Below are 25,050 nucleotides of genomic sequence, written 5' to 3' on the forward strand. Positions count from 1 at the left end.
TTTTTTTTTTTATTTTATAAGAGAGGCCGCGAACGAACCGATCGATACGCCTGTCTTTTCCTCGCGAACGAGCAAAGAACATCCTTTTGAATGTGAGACTAATAAGAATGAAAAAGTCGCTACCCGTTTGCCATGATGAATTAAATTAATTAAAAACATCTGAAAAGTTGGATGTTCGTCGTTTGCGTTAATTAAAAACTCGAGACTTCCGAAATACGAAGCGAGGCAAACAATTTTTATTTTTTTCGACGCGACAATATAAGGATTTAATTCTTCAGTTTTTCTTTAGTTTGTATTGAGAGTATTAACGGAACGTTTAGGTTTATTCTCAACAAAGTTTATTGCGTTGATATTATATATGCTTAAGGCGGTGAGATTTTATTAAAATTTTTAGATTTTCAAATGCATTTTGTATGAAAGAAAAAGGGATCCTCAGATTTGTAAATTTCAGAATTATTAAATTAGCGAATTAATGAATTGGGAAATTACCAAATTAGTACATTAGAAAATTAGGAAATTAGTAAATTCGCAAACAGAAAAATTTGAAATATCCAGCTTTTTAAATTTCGAATATAAAAATTTGTCAATTTATAATATTCTAAATATTTAAATTTCTAAAACCTTTGCGAATTTTGAGCTCTTAAATTTCGAAATTGAAGAACAGAGTTAAAAATATTTATGAATTGGAAATACTAATGCTTTGAAATTTGAATTTCTAAATTTACAAAATTAAAAATTCAATTTTCCTTTATTTTGAAGTGTACAAATTTCGAAAATTCAGAATTGCTATCTACATTTTTAAACTTATTAATATTAAAATCTCCGAATGTAAAAAATTTCTATAACTAAGTATTTCTAAATTAAAAGAATAACAAACAAGAAATATTCTCTAATTGTAATATAAAATTTATAAACGTACAATTGTTAAAATTGGTTTTTAGGAAATTTGTAAACATGCATATTCTAAAGTTTGAAATTACTTTTTGTACAGGTTAGAAACATTGTCAAGTATCTAAATTTACAAATCAATAAAACCGAAAAGTTGATATTTCAATTATCCCAAATTTGCAACTTCAATTTTCCAAATCTCCAAACTTTCTACTTCACATTTCTGACACGCTATACTTGCACGCAATATGTTCACCTGTTGCCCGTGAGCTCTTCGACGGGCACTTCATCCTCCCATGATTTATACAACAAATATCAACAAAGCATTTGTATAATCACTTTCTCGAAACGTTAAATCCTCAAACCAGTACCATTATTAACTCGCAACAATGTATCAGTATCCTCCACATAATTTCCAAGCTGCCAACAATGTTATAATTACATCGCATAACCTACTGACCATTTCCGTATCTATTTCGAAACTTGACAACTTTGGTTAACAATTAATCTCTAAGGCATTCGAGCAAATCTCAAAGTTCGAAAGGATTAAATTCTCGAAATTATTCACAACAGCATAGTGCTTCCATATAATCTAAAAGTGGTTCATGTTATCAAAGACGATCGAATATGAAACTATCAAAATTGTTAAGTCTTAGAATACTCTATCAAGAGGACTAAACCTTGATTCAAGTTTCTATCGATACAATGATATACTGTTTTTAGTTTTCGGACACTTACAGATTCAAATCAATAGGTTTCTGCAGCAGCAAGAACTCACAAGGAGTCCTTACATCCTATCCAGTATTTTTAGTTTACTATTATTCACATCTGGCTGCCAGAACCCGTAATCTTAGTAGTAGAGTCCTTTATTTGCAGTTTCCTATTCGTGTCGAGGTATCGCTTGCTTTTATTACTTGCTACGCTCACTTTTTGAGGAATAGACCGCATACGTCACTCGGATTTTCATTTCCACCCGAATTTGTGTACCCAATAGAAATCAGGGTCTGTTTCCCTCAGCCTTGTTCGTAAAAATTGTACGCCCTCACCGAGCCTTCATCCTGCGAAATAAGCGAACGAACAGGTAGACACGAAATGGACACGAGGTTGTTCGCTTCGGAACATCGGATACATAGACACGTTGTTCACTTCGGAACATCGGATGCAGACATATAGGTGTTCAGTTTAAAACATCATTAAAACTAAGCAGACATTGATGTTATACAATTATTCAAGCTACACTTCATTTATAAATATTAGGACTTATGAAGTATGAATTATAACGATAGTTCACGTTGTTTAATCTAAATATTGCCGACCCTGTGACACGTATACATTAATTACTCCACGTACTCATCATCGTATCTATTTCGAAACTCGAGGACTTGCGTTACTAATTAATGTCAAAAGTATTCGAGGAAGTCTCAAAGTTCTAAAGGATTATATCCCCAAAATTATTCACAACACCATAGCGTTCTTATATAATCCGAAAGTGATTAGTTTATGTTATTAAAGACTATCGAATACGAAACTAGTATCGAGTTAACGGCACACAAACGTATCGACGGATCTTCCGAAAGCTTCAGATCCTCGTGGAACTGGGTTTCGTGCACAAATTACGCGCGTTTCTGCTTAAATCGACACTCATCCTTCGAGAAGCCTCCTCCAGGGTTGCTTGAAGCGTCTTGTATACATCGGTACCTTAGCCGTGACGATGAATACAGATCAGCCTTAATACTCGAATGATCTCGTTATTATTCGATATTCAATCGGAACGTTTACTGCCCTCGATCGACACCTTCGCTCGGTTTCTGTTTCGCTGCCTGTAAGCGTATTAAGCTTATGACACTCGCGAACCTACTTTGCTTGGATTACGCTGATCCCCTTAGAGAGCTTTTAACTTTTATGGCGCTGCAGTCGAGCTAAAATTGGGACACCCGGAATCAAAACTAAATGTTATCTGTTTAGGTTTAGTATCGCCCTGTTCGATTGAGATTTGGTAATTAAGTGATTATGAGAAAGGAAATGATCGAAGCTCATTTGAATAGCTCTGCTATGTTGTCGTTCGAAATTAAAATTGGAGTCCTTTGCTATAGTTTCATTTTAAATCGCGATATATGTACATTATTGTGCATATGTATGTGTGTATTAGTATTTTATGAGGGTAGGAAATTTTAATTAAAATTTAAGAGTATAAGTATTTTGTTCAACTAAAATTTCTACTTATTTTGTAAATAGTAAAATAAGAATTCTAACAAATAACTTTTATTTATTATTATGTTTTAGTCAATATTTTATGAGGGGAAAGCATTTTAATTAAAATTTAAGAGTATAAATATTTTGTTCTACTAAACTTTCAATTTATTTTGTAAATAGTAAAATAAGAATTCTAACAAATAATTTTTATTAAGTTTTAGTTAAAATTTTATGAGAGAAGAACATTTTAATTAAAATTTAAAAATAAAGAAATTTGGTTGAAAATATCGACTTCGTTTGTAAACAGTGAAATAAGATTTTTAAGAATTATTATTAATTTATTAAGTAATGTTATAATATATACAAGGATATGTAATAGTGCTTTTCAAAATGTAATAATAGAATATAAATAAACGACTACTTAAAGAATAAGGATTATTTAAATGTGAGGATATTTCGAAGCAAGAGATTTCACAATAGAATATTCCGAAATAGGATCTGTAGAAGCAGAACGTTTCAATTTTAGATGTTGGAAAGTAGAATATTCCAATTTTGGATATTTTGAGACATAATATTCCAAGTTTGGATATTTTGTAATGTGTCAAATATAAATATGCCAAAAGAGCACATTTCAAAATAGAGTCTTTTAAAGCATAACTTTTTCAAGCTTGAATATTTTAAGACAGAGTATTTTAAATTTAAATGCTTCAAAATGGAATAATCTGAAAATAGAATATTGCAAAGATTATCCTGAAATCAAATATTGTAAAGCAGACTATTCTAATATCTGTATAAATCTGTATTAGAAATATATTTATAAATATAATCCGAAATATAATCCAACTCTGCACATGTCAGAGTAGAATATCCGAGACCACATTTCCGAACAAAGCATCCAAACGAACACAACAGACCAAAATAATCCAAAATAAAATATTTCAAAGTAACACATTTCATCAGCGAGTATTTGAAAATGGAGTAGGAATCTGTGTCAAATAGGAACATGAAGAACCAGCTGAGCGACCATGCAATTTTCCCGGCGGAAGTGGTCCATCCGCGAAGAATTCGAATACATAAGAGAAAGGAAGCGACAGGAAGACATAAAAACGTTTCCGTCATACTTTATCCGGAATTCTTACGGTCCCCGTCGAAACGACTCAATAACTTTATCGTTCGTTCGAATCAAGAGGTCGTATATTTGGTAGATTCGAGCGGCATAATCCAAGAAGGAATCATCGTCCGTGTCATGGGATTTTTCAGGTCCCATTCTTTGGTTTCCGGTTAGAGAACCGTCGGATAAGCAGAGGCGTCGGATGTCTCGTTTGTTCATACGGGTTCTCGCGTATTCATGGCGTCTGTCATCGGTACTCCGGGATTCAGAGGAACGACGAGTTGGCGGAAAGTTTTATTTACTTTAAAAAACGCGGCGCCAAGGATCCTTGAGCTAGCGCGAGAAGCAAATAAAGTTCTGGCGAGATAGCGAACCGCACCGAGAGGAAGAAGAAGTGGAAGAAGTGGAGTCGACGGGTTAGTATTCTCGGTTTGCGAGAAGAGAAATGATAAAAAAAAATCCAGACGAGTTGAAAAAGTCCAATTATCCTGGCAATCACAGTTACCGAACCTTTGTCAGTTTAACCTCGCCCATACGGAAAAACTAGAATTTTGCCAAAAGTAAGTGAATTGTCTACTTAAGAAAATAAACCACTTATTTGAAACGACTCTTCTAAGCAAGTATATCTTTGTATCGCCGACTTTGAAAAGTAAAACGCCGCGATGAAAGTAACACATATTTAACATGTGCTGATGTGCTTTTGACAAGTCTGATTCATTACTCACTGTCCAAATGTGACAAATCTTGTTCGAATTTTTAATACTTTACTTTGAAGTTTAAGTCCATTTGTATAGTCAAGTTCATTGAAATTGACATAACAGTTTAACTTTCTTTATTTGTTTTAATACTAACAGTGAACAATGACGCATCTGACAGATAAATCGGTTACTCGAAATTGCCAGATTTCTAAATTCACTAACATATGAATCCATGAATTCTAAAGCTATTTCTAAATTACTAGTTATGATCTCTAAGTTTAGGTTATACAACACAAAACTAAGATGCCTCCTTCTCTCACATGTACACTCATCTGTGCCCATGATCACTGTAGACTAGATCTGAACACTAAATCCGCTGTTCAAAAATTGACTTCCTCCCATTTTCTCCTCACTCAATTACTAACAAATTAAACAATTTCCTACATTTGCAAATCATTCTGAATTACCTCGCAAGTGCAGCCACAAGATATTCGATGTATATCAAAACGATTATCAAACAGAGCAAGTATCCTAAACCCCAAAATCCATTGGTACGTGTATCTGCGGATATTAACATAGTAACCTACTTAAACATATAGACAACATACACACATAATCATATATAATATAATTTGCATACATAATATATATATACATATAGATGGTGGTCCGCGCATATAAGCATCAATATGTCCAATATTCGGTTGTACGTAAATACATACATACCTATACGCACCCAACCAACAACCAACGGTATTACGTGCACCAACCATCGATATAGGGTTGGTTATGGGTGGAGGGTAATATTCGAGGATGCCGAAAGCACGTTCGAGCGATCGATCTCTGGGTCTGGCCCGGCTGCTTAGCGAATCTTACACCAACACAGTAACTCGTTCGGTTGCATTCGAGCTTCGCAGACTTCAACGTCGCCCAGAAGAGAGGCGCAACTTCCCTTTGGAAGAGGATAAGGGGAACCAAGCTAGAAAAGGAAGGGGTCCAAGGAAAGAGACCGACGAACGAGGGTGCGAAACGAAAGGAGAACGATACGGGGGTGGCTCTCTCGGTGGGTATCTCAAGTTACGATTGCCCTGGGGGCGTGCACAGAAGTGCAAAGCAATCGTTTCCTAGCTCGACCCCATGGCTATAGCCTCTTCTTGAAACCGTTACGTATCGAAATACATACGGCCACACTTTGATGTCCGTTCGTTACTTTTCTTCGGACACCGTTATACTCTATCTGTGGGATATGGCGCGGTCGTAAATTAACATTTGCGCCGGGGACATTCGTTAACGCGGCCCGCGGCTGTGCACGTTGCAGATACTGTTTGTGATCTAAGGAAGGTCTTGAAGGAGCACGTGAATGTGACGTCATTGATTTGGTTCGGAGTTTAGAGGATAATAGGGTATGAAATGATAGAATGATAAAATGGTGAAATTATAAAACTGTAAAATGATTAAATGGTGAAAGGAGAGAATGGTAAAATGATAAAATGGGACGAGGATAAAGTGGTGGGATTATAAAATGATAAAATGGTAAAAGGATAAAGTGATAAAACGATAAAATGGTAAAAAGATGAAATGGTAAGATGATAGAATAGTAAAATGATAAAATGATGAAATAGAAAAATGATAAAATAATAAAAAGAAAAATGATAAACATTGTAAAATGATAAAATAATAAAATGACTAAATGGTAAAATGGTAAAATAGTAAAATAATAAATCAATAAAAATAAAAAAAAACAATAAATAAATGTGGGAATGAGAGAATGACGCTGTCAGTGACCGACTGACCGAATGTCGGTAATTGATCATCGATAATAAATGTTTATCGTCGGTAATAATATTGTAAATTGTTATAAGTTATCGACAGTTCAAGACGTTGTAAATCGAGCAGGCTTGATGTGTGTTTTTTTTAAAAAGAAAGGAGTGTTGTTTATTAGAAACATTGTCGTAAAGAAGACGCATTAGAAAAATAGGCGGAAAAGTCGAAAAAGTCGTGAAAGTTCGGTGTTTTTGCTAAATAGTGTTAAAGTTAAGTTTTGTTTTGTTAATGTTTGTGTTAAAGTTTTTTCCTTGTTAAATAATAAAAAGAGTTTTCTTTTGCACAAAACCAAATCAAAACGGTGCAAAACCATTCTTGTCATTTTAATTCCTACATAAACAAAATAGTAAAATAATGAATTGGTAAAAATGAAAAAACAGTAAAATAAAAGAAGGTAATGGAAAAACAGTAGAATACTAAAATAAATTGATAAAAATAAAAACTAAAAGAATAATAATACAGTGAAATAACAAAAACAAAAATAATCATAAAAATCAAAGAAAAATAAAACAGTAAAATGAGTAAAATAATAAAATAGCAAAATAGTAAATTCTTATAATTATAAAGCAATATAATAATTGTATAATGAGATAGTGAAATAAAACACTAATGAAGTAATAGAATATTTGAATAACAAAGTAGTAAAATAAAAACTAATGATATAATATAACAGATAAATGATAAAATAGTAAAATAAGAAACTACTGAAATAATAGAACAGTTGAATAATGAAATAGCAATGTAAAAAAATAATGAAATAACAGAACAGTAAAATATTGAGACAATACACCTATGAAACAATAAAGTAGTGAGATAAAATCATTTTACTATGTATACCCAGAACGTGTATTGAAAATGATATACGCACACACACATGAATGCACAGTTTACACACACATATAAGAAGTGCAAAACATATATTCATGATATCCTACATATTGAATAAAATCTTCATTTTCCACCAATGACGCGATTCTGAACACATTTCGAGCTCCTTATTTTCTCAAAACTCGTATTACAACGCATGACCGATTTTACGACTCGCGCTATATTTCCGAACGCAAGTATACGTCCTAGAATTTCCGTGAAATTGAAAACAACGCAATTTTTCCACTTCATCTTGCACCATCGTACTGATATATGTCTCCTAATAGTATAGTTTATGGCAATTATAAGGAAAATTGTAACTGCGAACGTGTTTCTCTCATAAGCTAGACTTGGAGAAGGTTTATCCGCTTGTTTTCTTGTGGGGAATTTATGGGAAAGTGCAAAACAGTTGTTCTCGGTAGATTTATGGCTGTAGATTTGTTGCGGGGAAAGTCTGTCGGTGATATATTGAACATCGGAAAGGGTGCTGTCATAAATAAAAAAAAAGAGAAAGAAAAAAGTGAAAGGAGCGTGAAGTTTGTTATGATGGCGAGTCACAGCAAAAGAATATTCTTTCTTTTTGTGGTATACATCAATTTTTTATAAGTAATACCAAGATTACATTTGACTCGATACTTTCTACAAGATTACTTTGATTAACCTAAAATTTTCTATAATTTGATAAGAACACTGCAATTTTATTTTATTTTAATACAATTTTATTGTATTACAGGTTATTTTAATTTTTTGTCACGTAACTTTATTATGAAACATGTTATTTTAGTTTCTAGTAATGTAACTTTATTCTAAAACACCTTATTTTATTTCTTTACAATGCAATTTTATTTTGAAACATGTCATCTTATTTTCTTGTAATGCATTTTTTTTGTAAAGTAATATTATTTTCCTGTAATGTAACTTCATTCTAAAATATATCATTGCATTTTCTTGCAATGTAATTTTATTCTGAAACATGTAAGTATATTTACTTATAAAAATGCATATTTCTTATTAATTTTAACCTGTCATACTTTCATGTAATTTTTATAAGCGAATGAATTAAACAAATAAAATTCTTACATATAGAATGTCGATTTTAGTGAGTGAAATCACCCCTTGTGTATAATAGTAATTAACATTTGATTAATGTCACTTATGATTCAGAAATAATAAAATATTTATTCATATCGTATTATGATAAATATTTTAAAAACAATTCAACAATTCTCGTACAGAAAACTACAAACTACAGAGAGTTCATTAAATAAATAATAAAACAGTGGAACAAACATTGTATCTCACTCTAATTTTAATTTATAAATAACCAGCAAATTATGTAAAGAATAGCACTGTCAACATTTCCATAAAATATTCCCATAACTTTCTTTAATCACAAAGTTTCAAATTAAAGAGGGTTATTAAAAGAAAAGAAGTGAAACAAATATACCTTAATTCCTAAGCAACTGTAATCCAAGAAATTATACTTGAACAACAAAAATACCGCTGTCGGTGTTTCTATAAATTGTCTATCAAACGCAAAATCTGGAATTATGTAGGATTAAGTTAATACTTGCAAGGATAGACGGTAAGGGCGTGAATTCTCTTGAATAACTCACGTCTGCGCGGTGGCAAAGTGGTTGCGGAACGAACTAGTCAGACAGCAGGTCGAATTCTGCGGCGAACAGCGAGTTCCATTGAATTTAATCTTATTACGATTACCTTAGTTTGCTCGTAACAGACACAAGCTTGAAAACAAAGTAATTGTCTGGTCGATATGAGGCTTCGTGCTATCGGTTCTCGTCGAAATGTATCGGAGTACAGAGGGAGAATCATTCCAACGTTATCCTACAGTTTCAAGACTCGAATTACAACTACTCGGCTACAGACTTTCCTCGATCTTCGTTGTACTTCTTCGCAATAGTTAACTGGGTTAAGTTCAGTTAAAAGGAGTTCGGAGAGAAACGCTGATCAAAAGTTACTTTACTGACAACTCGCCGTTAAATCGTTATCGATGATTTTTTAAACAATCATTTCGTACTTTACGCGAGATTTCGTCTAATTTAAGTCGCGTTTCCTCGCAGCCGACCTCGTGAACGAGCCTTTCACGAACGAAAGAGCAGAACGTGTCTTTATCGAAACAGCATTTTCGTGCAACGCGGATGTTTCTTATCTGGAGGAACGTTTTCGTGTCTCGTTGCAGATTATGTGAACTCTCGACCCGAGAAAACTTTCGCGATAACGATTATCGCTGGAGATGAAAACGGAATACGCGAGTGTCAAATCGTAATCCTGAGACAGAAGATAATCCTAGAAACCTTAGATCCGACGACGTGTCGAAGACGAACAGATTCTCGTTACATTCCACCCCATCTCGATCGAATTACAATGAGAAAACGTACGAGTCACGGAATCTTCTGAACTTGAATGTTTTCGTTTGACGTTGTCCCCTGATTCGTTCACCTTTGACGTTTACGAGACCTTCTTAAGGGTTTCCAATTTCTTCCTGGAATTTCGATGAGATTGCGCACTACACCACAATCTGAAGAGGTTTCTAACCATAGACAAGATTTCACGAAAATAATAGACAGTATTCAAAGAGATTTTAAGGAAAGAAATGTAAGAATAGTTTAAGAGGAATTAAGAAAGATTTTAAAGAGAATTTGAGGACAACTCAAGATTCTATGGAGATTTTAGGAAAAGCTTAAGTAGAACCAATGGCGATATAAATGAGAATTTAAGTTGAATCGACGTTCTTAGCAAAAATTCAAGTAAAACCTATGGCAATTTTAATGAGAATTTAAGTAGAGTCCATGAAAATCTTACAGAGAATTTAAGTAGAATCTAAGAGATTTTTAAGAGAATCTAAGGAGATTTTAGACAGGACCTAAAGAGAACCTAGGAGGACAACAGTGAGAATATACTGCTCACGTGAAATTGTGGTTAAGGTGATTTTTGTGGTGCTCTTTAAATTTTGATCACCATAAAACCTGTCCTAAAACCATCAACAGTATGAGACCTACCTTCAAACCGCTATGCAAAATTTAATGAAAAAATATTCAGTAGTAATGACACGACATGTATATAAAATTGAACACAGATTTATATAAGATAGTTCATTTAAACTATCTTTTAAACGTTTCGAACTAGGTACAATTCCTTCCCAGTCAAGATCACGCACCATGCACGCCTATGTCCGTCATCGGCGAGCACTCGAAGCACCAACCACTGAATTACTAAAATTACACGGTGTGCAACGATCACAAATGAGTCCACGTTAGTGACGTGCTTATCGAGACGATCATCGACAGGGTTCAATCCTTCGAAACGATTGGTTAGCAACGATCGGGGACACTGATAGCCGAAGAGGTTCGGTAAATTCGAGGGAATCAGAATCGATCGGATGCCAACAAGCGACAGACGACGGTCGTGGCAAAAATCCTGAGATCGTCGGTCGCCATCGTGATCTCCTATATACCGAATACTTCGAATAGAATTCCGGTAACATTCTTGACGTCCGTGACGGAGCTATCGAATTAACCGGTGTGTGTACCAAGCTGTGGTTCCCATTCGTTGGGATCGCTTTCTCGGCACCCAGTTTGCTCTTACATAGCTGCGGTGGTGTCAGTTTTGCAGCTTTCTTCGACAACTATTCCGAACTCCCAGCCCGACGAAGCTTTTCCCCGATTAGATCGACTCTCCAGATGCTTCGTGCTTTTCTTTGTTGACGAATTCCAACGTAGACGCGGAATCTTGCCGTATAATGAGCAACGACTTCTGTTGAACGACTCGCGATTCTACGTCGATTTTACTTAAGAAAGTAGTCTCGCAATTTTTCAAAACTCTGTGCTTGCTGTTACAGTACTTGTAACAGTGTTAAAGCATTATTTTGAATAGTGCGTGCAGCAGGATTACAATATTGCTTAACAATATTTCCTGTTCACATTTTTATGAACGTGAGATTGCCACATGCAATCTTCAGCGTTGCCATATGTGTCTAAAACTCTTATTTAACTATAGTGGCTTTCGCGACTATCTCTCTGTACAACGTTATTATTAGCCGTTATTATTATTATAAGCCACTATAATGGCTCTCGCGAATGTGAACGTAGATTACACAGCACTATAGTGGCTCACTCTACTGGCTAACTCGCTCACCGTTTCGATTGAATGATCGTTTTCATATGTTTTGATTCGCACTTTTTTGCCTTCACCGCGTTTTATAAGAGTATTAACAATCCCACAAAAGTACATTACATGTAAATAAAAGGTACCAAGTAGTTTAGACACCATGGGTGCACCTCTTCGCACTAATACACGATATTGGAAACATTTGGAAATTACATATTTTGTGAATTTTCTAAAAAAGTAAATTATCAAAGTTAAAGTATATGTATCATGTCTTTGGGAAAAATTATAATTTAATCATCAGAAACTCCAATGTATTCGTGTAGAGAACAGCATTGTCACACATTGTAGCCTAATTTGCGAAAAGGTTGAACTAAGAAGTTAAGAGCGAAAATTCTGGTCCTGTAAACCTATGCTTTTGTCAATGATTTCACCACTCTATAGCAAATCAGAAGAGGACCCACTCAACAGAGACGATACGGTCGTCGAGAGTTCGACGACAGACGATCTAACGCGATGTTACACGGTAATATCTCGATAACGTAGGGTAATAGTAAATGGCGTAACAGTAATTCGATCGTCGCCATTTACTATTCTACGGTTTCAATGGTAGCTAGCAAATTGTCTCCGTTAACGCGGTGACTGGCGCGGCAGAAATTGTCACGACTCGCGCGACGCGTGATAATATGGATTATTAATTCCAGGAAGTTTCACACGGGTTCATTGAACCTGTATTCCTCCTTACATATTCTAAAAGAAATCTCTTCTTTTCGCCTATGATGACACGGAGAAGGTGCATTGTTAATTCTGGATTAACCATGCATTGTTAATTACGTGAACGAGGAATACAATAAAATCTGAGTAACTTATTTATTAAGTTTCTTTATTGATAGTTTGACGTCGAAAATATTAATTCAGTAATTTGACGCTTATGCTGTGCAAATTGAATTAATTTGTTCGGTTGAACATTCATTGCATAACTATTATAAATTCATAAGAAAGAAATCTATCTTTGAATCCATAGACATTATGGAGAAAGTAATAAATGTTTTCTACAAAATCAAGTTCTTGGAAATAAAAATTTGTACGTTGCGAGTTTGCAACTTTGTATCAACGAAAAGGGAAAAATTATTGTTCTACATCAACAGAGATAAAACAGTAAAAATGAGACCTAATTATAATTTAATATAATCTGAAATTAGTTACAATTATACTCAGAAATAAGTAAAATGTGAAGTTCCTGTGTGACAAGATACAAGAATTATTTTCTAGTAACACTAATACAATTATTGTTATGCAGCATATTTGCAAAATAATGAAACGGAAAGTCACCTTTGATTAATGTTATCAATCACACTCAGTAAAACCTATTTTTCATTATTATCTCTTTTTACAAAATATCTCCTTATGATTACAAATCTCAAACGAGTCTCCCACAGCGTCACAAAATACGAGAATAAACAATCCAACTTTAAACCTAGATTTAAACAAACATTTCATCTTCAGCGGACAAACACTGTGCGCAAAGAGTTCAAAAACCTCGAACACCAAATGTCAAAATAGAAGTACATTCGCGATCCAACGAGAAATAAAAAAAAAGAGAAAAAAAGAGAGGAAAAAGCAGAAACAGTACACTGTAAAAGCTCGGTTCAAAAGAGATACAGGTCAGTCCACTCAATCCTCGACTAACTAGATTGTTCTCAGCCTCGAAATTATTCACAGTCTCGACGTTCCTGATTTCTTTACCCAGATTCTCAGCCTTTGTGATTCTCAAACGTCTCTGAGAATACTGAAGGCACGCGAAACGTCAGGCTAACGACAGCATCCGTTTAAAAAAACGCACTTCCAGGCTCGAGTAGTCGAGTCATTGTATCAGCGACAAAGGGTTGCGAATATCGGTGCCTGAACCGTAAGAAAATTCCTGAAGATCCTAAGAAAACGCGTCCGTTGAGCCACTTGGTTGGCACAGCATCGCCGAATAACTGGCGTACGTCAGTTCAGAATGACAAAAGAGGCATTGTGCTCGCACGTGAGATTTCTGCGAGCTAGCTCATGCCCGAATCGCTATACCGGGTGTCCTAGATCAATTCTTGTCGCCGAAATTCCATTCTTCTCTTCGGTATAGAAGGTGCAGTGTCGTCGTTTATTTAGGTCTACCGAAAAGTTCCATCGATTTCGTGGTTATTGAGATTCTGCACGTTTACTAGGGACTTAGGGACCTAGTGACACGGATTTCGTTTGAATTTCGTGCAACTGTAAGTTATAGTCGTGAGAAGGTCTGGAGAAATTATTGTTTCACTAGAACAAGTGCCACTTCAAACGACAAAAATTCACTGGTTGAATTTTTTGAGAATCTGAGGAATTTGTAATGTGTCAAGGCTTTGGGGACACAGTAATTTGGTTAATCTAAGTCCTAGACATCTAAAGCTAGGAAACCTAGACATCTCGAATTAGAAAACTTAGACAAACTGTAGATATAGAACAAGCTAGCAACAAAACCTAGACATCCAGAACTAGAAAACGTAAACAAAATACAGATATAAGTAAACCTAGGCAAAGTCTAGACGTTTAAAACTAGAAAAGCAAGGCATCTAGAAATAGTAAACCTAGAAGATAAAGGACTACGAGAAACATAAACCGAGGAATAAATTTCCAATATAGTCATCTTCAGACATAAACAAATTCGTTTCCTCGACGTTTCATTAAGAAATAACAGGATTGTAGGAGTTTAGATAGGACACCCAGTATAATCTGGTCGTATAGTTGAACTTAGAACGCATACACACTCTGTTGAGCCGTTCATGCTTATCGCATCGGGCCACGACACCCAGGAAGCGAGCACCTTCTCTCCTTCCCGAAATTCTGAAACCTGTTCTACCTGCCACTGTGTCTGGCTGACCCGCTGGAATGAAAGCGGATTCGTCGGTATGTCGAGGACGAATAAAGGTGTTTTCATAGTGTATAGGCAAACAGCCTCAGACACCTGCCTATCGTCCTACGGAATGCGATCATCAAACTACCTCAAATCAGAATTACCATATCCACGATCCATAATCCAAATTAATCACACCAATTGTTATACCAAAATACACTGTTCAATTGTTTATGTCAAGGCTTCATTGTCTAACTTTATATATCTATAACCACATAGCAAAGTTCCATATATGACTACAATAAAACTCCATATATCTACAATGGGATTTACTAAACTCTCCAATAGGACTCCACATGTTTTCACGCTAAAATAAGATTCCATTGTTTTTGGTTTTGTAGTTGGGTTCCATGTGTATGTGGTTTTATAGCTAGACTCAATATATCTATGATTTCATAGTTGGGCTCTATGTGTCTGTAGCTTTGTGACATAGCTCCATATGCATACGATGCTATAATGACGCTCCATATGTCCTTAATTTCATATTTAGACCCCACATGTCCGCAGTTTTATAGTTAGACTCCATATGTAGCTTTATAACAAAACTCTACCTGAATATAGTTTTATAATTACCCTTCATATGCCCATAATTTTATAATTAGTCTCCATAAGTGCAGAGTTGTATAGTCAAGCTTTATGTGTTCTTAGCTTTACAGTTAGACATCACATATTTCTAATTTTGCAGTTAGGCTCTGTATGTAGCTCCATAACAAAGCTCTATATGAATAATATATAATATAGTTTTATAATTATTCTTCATATGTCCACAATTTTATAATTATACCTCATATGTTAATATATAGTCTTCATATAATATTTTTATATAGACTTCATATAATATCTTTATAGTTAAAGTCCACATATCCACAGTTTTACAGTTCGGTTCCATATGTCCATAGTTTCACAATTAGAGTCCATATGTCTACAGCTTCATAGTTGACCTCCATATGTTCATAGTTTAATAGACACCATATACCAGCAATTTCATAATTAAGCTCCACGCTACTATGATGCCGCAGTAACCCAGATTTAGATACTATTTAATATTGAAATATACATGGTCTCCAGAAGTTGTTATCTTGAGAATTTTGCAGTAGATTTAATCTCTCGAGTTTATCGGTAAGGTGGTACGATCAGTAGCTGCTGTTGGCATGGTTCAAACGTCCACTCGGAACTGAGCTTAAAGTACCTTTTTCTCGAGTCATAAAGGTGAATCAGTGCCAAGAACTCGCAGCAGAGAATGTCCAGAGATGATTCATGCCAGCTAGTAGTGCTGGTCCATGACACGTTCGCCATAAGGAATGCGATTGAAATTAGTGAGGAACTGGGTCATATCATTTGCAAAATTAATAGAATGGTTGACAACTTCTTTAAGAATTCGAAGATTTAAATTATAAGTTTGAGCTGACACACTAGGATTATTCTAGGTTCTCACAGGGTATCAGAATCTACATAGAATTTAGGTTCTAGTTACATTAAGACGTCACCTTGATTTTGAGATCTTGAGATTCTTCTAGCGAGATCTTCAAGCTTTTTCTAGATCAGACACTCCTAGGTTTTAGTTTTTCTAAATTCTACACTAGGTTTCAGGTTCTTCCTGAGTCCTAAGCTTCTCAAAGGTCCTAGACCTTTCGGTTCTAGGCTCTGTCTAGGATTTACCAATTTGATCTACTTCTAAATTGAAAAAGAATTAGATTTATCATTTGTTTGTATCATCTTATATAAGTACATCTGCGTGCATACAACATATGTATAAACATTTTCTCTGATAACTACACTTATGTAATAAATACCGTAATAAAATATAAAATATCTAACTTTATATCTAAGTAATAATCTACTACTCTATTAAATCAGTCGACACGAAATGTATCTCCTATTTCTAACATATGTTTTCAGTAACTCGGTAACTAATCGCGCTCAGTTATGAAGGGAAATATTTAAAAAATTTGCACTATCAATTTACAAATTCTTGAAATCAAACATTGAATATCCTAAAATAATGAGTATCGACAAAAACGACCCAATATCGCGCAACATTTATCCCAGATTCGTCACAAAGGACTTTCATCAAAATCGATGACCCAGCAACCGTAAGGTCTCCTTGTTAGATTCCAGTAACTATGCCTTCTTTAGGACTTAACTAAAAAGCACGTAAACTTTCGGCTCCCCGAAATCGAAAGCTAACGGTAAAAGGCTTCCTACAATTATTCTTATTCAAAGGAAACGTACATAGCAGACTGTGTAAAGTGTGCGATTCGGTTATAGTTGCCTTCTCATTATAGCGAAATGTCGGGAACGGCGAACAATCGTCCGTGCTAGAAACCGAGCTGCAAAATGGGAGAACAATTCAGCGTCGACGGAAAATTTGGATTTTACCTTTCCAGTTTCTGGCCGCTTGCAGTTTTGAGTATCGTGCGTTAGCTCGTTTTGTGCGTTGCTCGTTTAGTGCGCTTTAAGTGGTAGGCAATTCTCACGCGTCAGTTTTGGGTCACGGTCCAATTAGTTGAGCGAATTTCAAAGCTGCGCTCGTGCGATTTTATTTTATTTCCTTTTTTCTTTCATTTTTATTTATTTTTCTTTTTTTTTTCGTTGTCCGTGTCGGCGCAACTCGAGCTCGAACCTGCCACTATTTTTAGTTTCGTACGTATACCCGTTTCACCTCCTTTCCCGGAGTTTTAATCCTTTTAATTACTTTGCTTGCAACCTGCCATTCAAACTGCCGAGTATCGTGCATCGTTAAGAGATGTTTAACGAATTCAAATATTATTTCCGTATTTTGGTTATTGAGAATCGCAAGATGCTTTCACCTACATTCTTAATTGTGCTCATTACTCTTAGAATCAACAGCTTTTTGTACCATCCCGTGCGCTCGAACTCACGGATTGCTGAAAGGATTTGCTTGCACGAGGGTAGTTTAATATTTTTGAAAAACGGACTTTGTGAAAAGATATACATCCTGTGTATCTTTGTGAACACTTGTCAATTTTTAATACTTTTAGAAAAGACATCATCGTTGAAATGAATTTTTTATTCATAAGTTTCTTACATATTTCTGTTTCTTATTTCTCAATGGGAGAAGTTTGTAAATTTAATACGTTTGAGTTTTTAAAATTGCAATTTTGTCTTAATAGGTTATGTTAAATACGAAAAAATTTAATATAATTGTTTATTTTCAAATTGCGTTTGTTTAACAAACGTTAGCGTTGATAAAAAGTTAATAAAATTAAAAGTATACTGTTTGTCAAATATCTAAACTGTTGTATTTATAAGTTTCTGAACAGAAATTTGCCGGTTTAAATTTATGTTTTCAATGCAGATCTATAAACCTAAATTTCTAAGTTCTATTTCTGTTTTTAATACAATTCTATAAATCAAGTCGTCAATTAAACCACAATTTAAACAACTGAGCTACAATTTAAATTATATCGTGTTTGGTTTTATTTTAATCAGAAAAATATAAAAAATTCACTTGGAAAAGTTTGATAATAAAAAAATCAAAAGTAAAACAGATTTATATTTGCATTCGTCTCACGAACATACCCGAATTGGGATCACGTAACATTTCTTGCCGAGGGAGCTTCATGGCGTCTCGAGTGATGGGGATAATCTTTGTTCATATCGGGATTTTACTGTACCATCAATAAGTAAATATACTGCAAATTATATCGTGTTTGGTTTCATTTTAATCAGAGAAATGGCAAAAATCTATTCGTAAAACTTTGACAACAACAAAATCAAATATAGAAGTTCTATATTTGCATTCGTATTATCTGACGAACATACCCGAAGTCGAATCACGTGACATTTCTCGCCGAGGGAGCTTCATGGCATCTCGAGTGGTGGAGACAACCTTTTGCTCATATCAAGACTTTACTGCATCATTAGTAAGTAAATATACCTCAAATTATATCGTGTTTGGTTTCATTTTAATCAGAAAAATGGCAAAAGTCTATTCATAAAAATTTGATAACGATAAAATCAAAGATCGAAGTTTTATATTTGCATTTGTACTATCTGACGAACATACCCGAACGCGGATCACGTAACATTTCTCGCCGAGGGAGCTTCCTGGCATCTCGAGTGGTGGATGCAATCTTTTGCTCATATCGAGACTTTATTGCATCATTAGTAAGTAAATATACTCCAAATTATATCGTGTTTGGTTTCATTTTAATCAGAAAAATGGCAAAAATCTATTCGTAAAACTTTGATAACGATACAATCAAAGATCGTAGTTTTATATTTGCATTTGCATTGTCTCACGAATATACCCGAGCTCGGATTACGTGACATTTCTCGCTGAGAGAGCTTCATGGCGTCTCTGGTGGTGGAGACAACCTTTTGCTCATATCAAGACTTTACTGCATCATTAGTAAGTAAATATACCTCGAATTATATCATATTTGGTTTCATTTTAATCAGAAAAATGGCAAAAGTCTATTCATAAAAGTTTGATAACGATAAAATCAAAGATCGAAGTTTTATATTTGCATTTGTACTATTTGACGAACATACCCGAACGCGGATCACGTAACATTTCTCGCCGAGGGAGCTTCATGGCATCTCAAGTGGTGGATGCAATCTTTTGCTCATATCGAGACTTTATTGCATCATTAGTAAGTAAATATACTCCAAATTATATCGTGTTTGGTTTCATTTTAATCAGAAAAATGGCAAAAGTCTATTCATAAAAATTTGATAACGATACAATCAAAGATCGTAGTTTTATATTTGCATTTGCATTGTCTCACGAATATACCCGAGCTCGGATTACGTGACATTTCTCGCCAAGGGAGCTTCCTGGAATAATGTGGATAACCTTTTTGCTTATCTCGAGTACATCATTCTCGCTTATATCGAGACTTTACTATACTACGCGTTCGGTATACTTTGAAAACAACCGGTTGGTATTTCTGCCGACGGGCTACTTGCGAGTTAGTGTTCGATTATGTTCCCCGAGGAGCAATCCACGAAACAGCTCTCGGTCGAGATGGCCGAAGTAGCTTGAACGACGGTTACCGCGCTCGTTTGCTCGCATTTAAATCGAGCAAAGCAGCGTCCTGTTGAAGTTTCTAGCTGCATGTGCTTTGGCCCGGTCATCGTTACACAGATACGAACAGTGCATCCATCCGGTCAAATTGAATTAACACTTCGGGGACCTCTTGAAAACCACCGGCCGTGACTTTCTCGATATACACGCGATCCTCTTTACCCCAGATTTCGGATTAGAAACGTCTCTATTTCGAGGATCATTTAAGATTCACCAGCGGAACGGATTTCGTCCAAAGACGAATCAGGATGTGGTTAAAACTTGATTGGATGCCTTAACACGCATTCGATGATTTTTCGCTTGGTTAATTATTGTTGCAACGCGTTAACGGTCTCGGACCCGATACTGTAATATTACACGAACCAGAGATAGGGCATGCACCTGTCGCTATACGATCGAATATGTTAATTTCACTGAATGCACGTTTAATTTAGTTCTTGGGTCACAGTTCACCCTTCGTAAAACAAGTAAAACATATTTGTCGATTAACATTTAATTTATGTTAATTTAATTAATTTTTTATGAAAAGACTTTATTATTTCAGTTTAACATTTTGGGTGAATATTTAATTGTTTGTAATTGATGAATATAGTAGACATTTATAGTAACATTTGACAATTATAGTAGACATTTGATATTTTTAAATTTAATTTACATTTTAGGTTGATATTTCCTATTCTTAGATTTAACATTTTGCCACTTGATATTTTAAAATTTATTTAACATTTTATGTTAATAGTCGATATTTAAAAATTTAATTGATATTTTATATTTTAAAAATTATTTAACATTTCAAGTTAACACTCAATTTTTTTAAAATTTATTTATTGCTTAGTTTCTCGGAAATTTAATTATCACTTTAACTTAACTTATTTAACTTCTTGAATATTTAATTGATGTTTTTAATTAACATACAGCTTATATAAATTTAATAAAAATTTTAAGTTGATATTTAGTGTTTTTAAATGAAATGAACGTTTAATTTTATTTGGATAAGATATATCTATAACCGTGGAACAGTAATAGAGGAAGCATCTTCAAAATACAAATAGCTCTCTAATGAAAAATTAAATTAGTTTCTCTAAGATTTACCTTGATGTTTATAAACATCAGAATGCCAGGTTAATTCAATTTCTGTCAATTCTACGGAACTATTTACGTACCTGAACTCAGCATCAAACTTAATAGGTCACAGTACTCCTCAAGCATTTCAGAAAATAAAAATTTAAAAGTATTACCGAGAGTTCATGACGCAATATTGAAACGGAGCTATTCATACCCTAAGAGAGCAAATATTTTCACCAGTTTCTCGTTTAATAAATTAGTTGACTTTTAAATGTGTCTAATGTTTTATTAAAAATTACACGACTGATATCGAATTTCATATTGTACTACTAATATAATTACTCAATTCAATTATAATTCACTCATAAATTTTCGTTCGATGTTACTCTTAATTTAACACTGTAAAGAAGCGTTTACTGTATTAATTTTATAGCAAAATTATTTTGAACACTTTCAGATCCAAGTGTCTATTATTACACATCTAAGAGAGGCGATGTGTAATATTACATAACCGGGTCGGAAAATGTTAACAAAAATGTTTATTATATATTTGTTATATTTTTGTTAACGAAAATGTTAAATATCTACATTTATAAAAAACTGTGTTCTTATCTTTCATTAGTATTTTTTTATTATTATTTAGTATTATTTACATTTCCTTTTCGTATACATTTTTTTCCTCCAAAATACCTAACCTCAAAAGTTTCTTAATAATTTTTGTAATTAAACATAAATCTAAAATGCATTCTGACAAATTCCATAATACTAGTAATAATGAATAGGTATATTTAAATAGTAACTAAATTATAAAAATTAATAATGTATAATATGTAAACTAGTTTATACAATAATTCTTAACTTCAATAAAGGTTAACACATATTTTCTATTTTTTCAAAATGCCTAACCTCAAAAACTTCGTAATAGTTTTCGTAATTGAAAGAAATCTGAAATTCGTTTTGAAAAATTCTATAAATCTAGTGATAGTGACCACGTATATTTAAATTGTAACTAAATTATAAAAATAAATTAATAATGTATACTAGACTAGCTTATAGAATAATTCTTTACCTCAGTAAAGGTTAACATATATTTTCTTTTTCTTCAAAAATCCATTCTTCAAAAGCTTCTTAATAATTTTCGCAACTGTAAGTAAAAAATATAAGATTCGTAATTTTAACGAATTCCGTAAACTTCGCACTAAATGAATGAGTAAGGAAGGAAATGAATAAAGTCTTGCGACAAGAGATGAAACGGTGAAGAGAGACATAAAGTAACAAACTGTGTGTCACGTGTCAATAAAGGACTCGTGCTAATTACCACGAGACAGCCAATTTAGAATTGTCCCGCAACTTTGACGCGTGTTTAATCCAAACCCCAGTAAGTATGTCCTTTGTTCTTCGGGTGCACGTGATATAACGATGCAGGACGTGGCCAAATAGTTAAGGTAGCCATGCGTGTATCCGAAACAGGGATGCTGGCATTATTTGCACGCCACTGTTTCCAATCTAGGAAGCCTATAGAATTAGAATCAGCGACGTGCAAATTCCCAAAGTCCCTGAGATAATTCTACAGTTTGTTTGTTTACTTACAGCAATGAGATCGATGTGCAAAGTTATTATCGGAGGGTTGCTAAAGAAGGGGCTCTATGCTTCGATACTAATTTCTGCATTTAAAATATAAATAAAAGTGCCGGAATTCTTTTTAAGAAAGAGTGTACGGTGTCAGTAGTTTATTATCTAATAGGGAATTTAATTTTCAATCATTTTTATTTGATATTTGCAAAGAATATTATATTTTCTTAGAATATTGTAAGGGATATTCAAATTTTTTAGTACACGTTAAGTAACGAGCAGTGAAACGAGAAATATTAAATTTTGTTAGTACAAGCAGTATTTTTATTAAACTATCTATTAATAATATGTAACCTAGTGGATCTGATGTATGTACTTGGTGTACAAATACACTCTATTGTTTACAAATATATATATTAAGCTAAATTGTACAAAATAAAGACTTTAATTAGAAATTTGCAATTTGTTACCTAACCTAACCGAACCTAAACCATGTAAAATATTTATAAATCTTTATTTATGAATTGTAAACTAGTATGATTTATCACATTTATGAGTTTCAGTTATATATTTGCAAATTATGAGTCAACATGATCTCAACACACTATAAATTTGTAATAATTATGATTCATCAATAAATAAATAAAGTGAATAAATTATAAGTTATTAGTAACAGATCATTAATTATAAATTATTAATTAATATAGCACATTGTAGATCTGTGATTTTAATTATGCATTCTATCTGCAAATTGATCTATTGTAACACTACCTGATTTTTTAAAATTATTAATTGCAATTATAAATAGTAGAATTGTCAACCAATATGATTTTTATAAATCAGAAATATTAAATCTAAATTGATAAATTATAAAATGAGATTTTTATAAATTTCTGACAAATAATGACAAATTATCAATGTATATTAATTTTGTTTATCACACATTTTTGTAGTGCATTTTTGTATTTAGACAAAATAAGCTTCACCATATTGCTCCTTTAATACGTTACAAGTGATTAAAATAATGGACTGAAGACATTCAATTAACATTTCCCATGAACGTTACGGGACATTAAATCATCGATAGGGTACGTGACATTATAAGAAGGAATGGGAAGTGATAGTCTTACCCCTTTGAGGACGATGAACCCATATATGCGTTCGAAGACAATTACCATAGTAACCTGTAACAATACAAATAAAAAGAATTTTAGTCCAACCAAAAAATTGCCAACTTACAATATATGTTAAACATTTCAAGCACAATAGAAGCAAGCATATGAGTGAAGACATAGTAAAACATGAGTTAATTATCTGACTTAGTGCTTCAATTAGAAATTTATAATTTCTTCAAATTTACATCAGCAAAAATTTTAATATTCATAGGTGAACAGACATGTTTATGAAAAATATTTGATAAAATTAGAATATACTGTTATAAAGAAAAAATATAATATACTATTAATTTATACTAACAAAAACATTAAGCTTTGAGTATTGAATTCATATGAATCATATGTAGGATACGTCCTAGTATCTACTCACAGCTACAATAATTAATAAAATGAACAAAATTAAAATATGTATATTTTGTATTCAACAGACCTTAATTATGTACATTATAATTGAACGTAAGCATCAAATTGAAGTGTATTAAAAATTCGAGTTAGATTTATCACATTTACACTGTAAGTGCATTGCAAGGTGGACTCGTCAAAGACATTAACGATGACTTATTTAATTTAAATTTATTATACAGTTACTTTTATCCTCTTTATTTTTCAACTGTTACAAAAATCTACAAAAGAAAACTAATTCTAACTCAATGAAATATCCTGAATCCTTAACGTATTGGTCACAAATGAACAAACATTCGTGGTCTAATTAATGATTTACCATCGAGTACCGAAATATAAACACAAGCTTCGAGATTGTTTGAAATTGTTTATAAATTGATATCCAGATAGGATTTTATCAAAGAGCATAGTGCAATCACTGAAGTCATCCTGAACACTCGGTAACGAACGAAGGAGGAAAACAGAGAGCACAGCCATTAAACTGTACACGGTATCGTTTCCTTTCCACTAAAGCTAACCGACACTTTGCTCGACCCTCTAATTAATCGATAGGATCTCGTAGGAAGCCGTCGGTATCCTCTATGGGACAGGCGGATGGGAGAAAGAAAAAAAAGAGACCGGAGCTCTTGGTGGTTACGATAAAGGAACGACAAGTTCCCGCATGCAAGCGCCACCGATTTCACCCGACCAAATATCTTTTCCTCGGTGGACAGACCGGTAATTTTAAAAGGAGGGACCAGTAAATAGGTACACCACTGTTCAAAAGTTCTTGTAATGCTTTCTTGTGAGGGAGGATAAGATTCGACGGAGAGTCGGCGACGCACGGGTTTATACGTCTTAGACTTTGGATTATGGAAGACTCCCATCTGTTGATTTCCCAAATTGGCGAAATAGGGACAAGGGATTAGTTCCTTCTTAGGGATTAGACGCGATCCAATTCGACGCGATTCTATTCGATGCGAATCAATTCGATGCAATCTGACATGATCAGTTTCGATTCGACGTGATCCAATTCGATGAGCTTCGGTTTGACGCGATTCGGTACTGAACGATGCAATTCGATAGTTTTAGTCGATTTGAATAGTTTCGATGCGATTCATACTTGACGTGATTCGAATGGTCGAGTTTCAAATCGATTCGGTTTT

General features: G+C 33.8%; 1 protein-coding gene across 6 annotated transcripts in view; it reads right to left on the bottom strand.

The window, feature by feature from the left end:
• Positions 1–25,050, bottom strand: part of LOC100875595 (uncharacterized) — a 412,310-nt gene that overhangs the window by 286,239 nt on the left and 101,021 nt on the right. For 4 of the 6 annotated variants that reach the window (XM_076531348.1, XM_012281881.2, XM_012281880.2 and 1 more), the window contains exon 2: positions 23,459–23,512. The exons of 1 other annotated variant lie outside the window; for it this stretch is intronic. In XM_076531348.1, coding sequence (XP_076387463.1) covers positions 23,459–23,512 — 54 coding nt within the window. Of the gene's footprint in view, positions 1–21,825; positions 21,883–23,458; positions 23,513–25,050 lie in introns of those variants that run through there. One more of the 6 variants, XM_076531350.1, reaches the window with a different exon arrangement.

This window comes from Megachile rotundata, chromosome 4, assembly GCF_050947335.1.
Source record: "Megachile rotundata isolate GNS110a chromosome 4, iyMegRotu1, whole genome shotgun sequence".
NCBI lineage: Eukaryota > Metazoa > Arthropoda > Insecta > Hymenoptera > Megachilidae > Megachile > Megachile rotundata.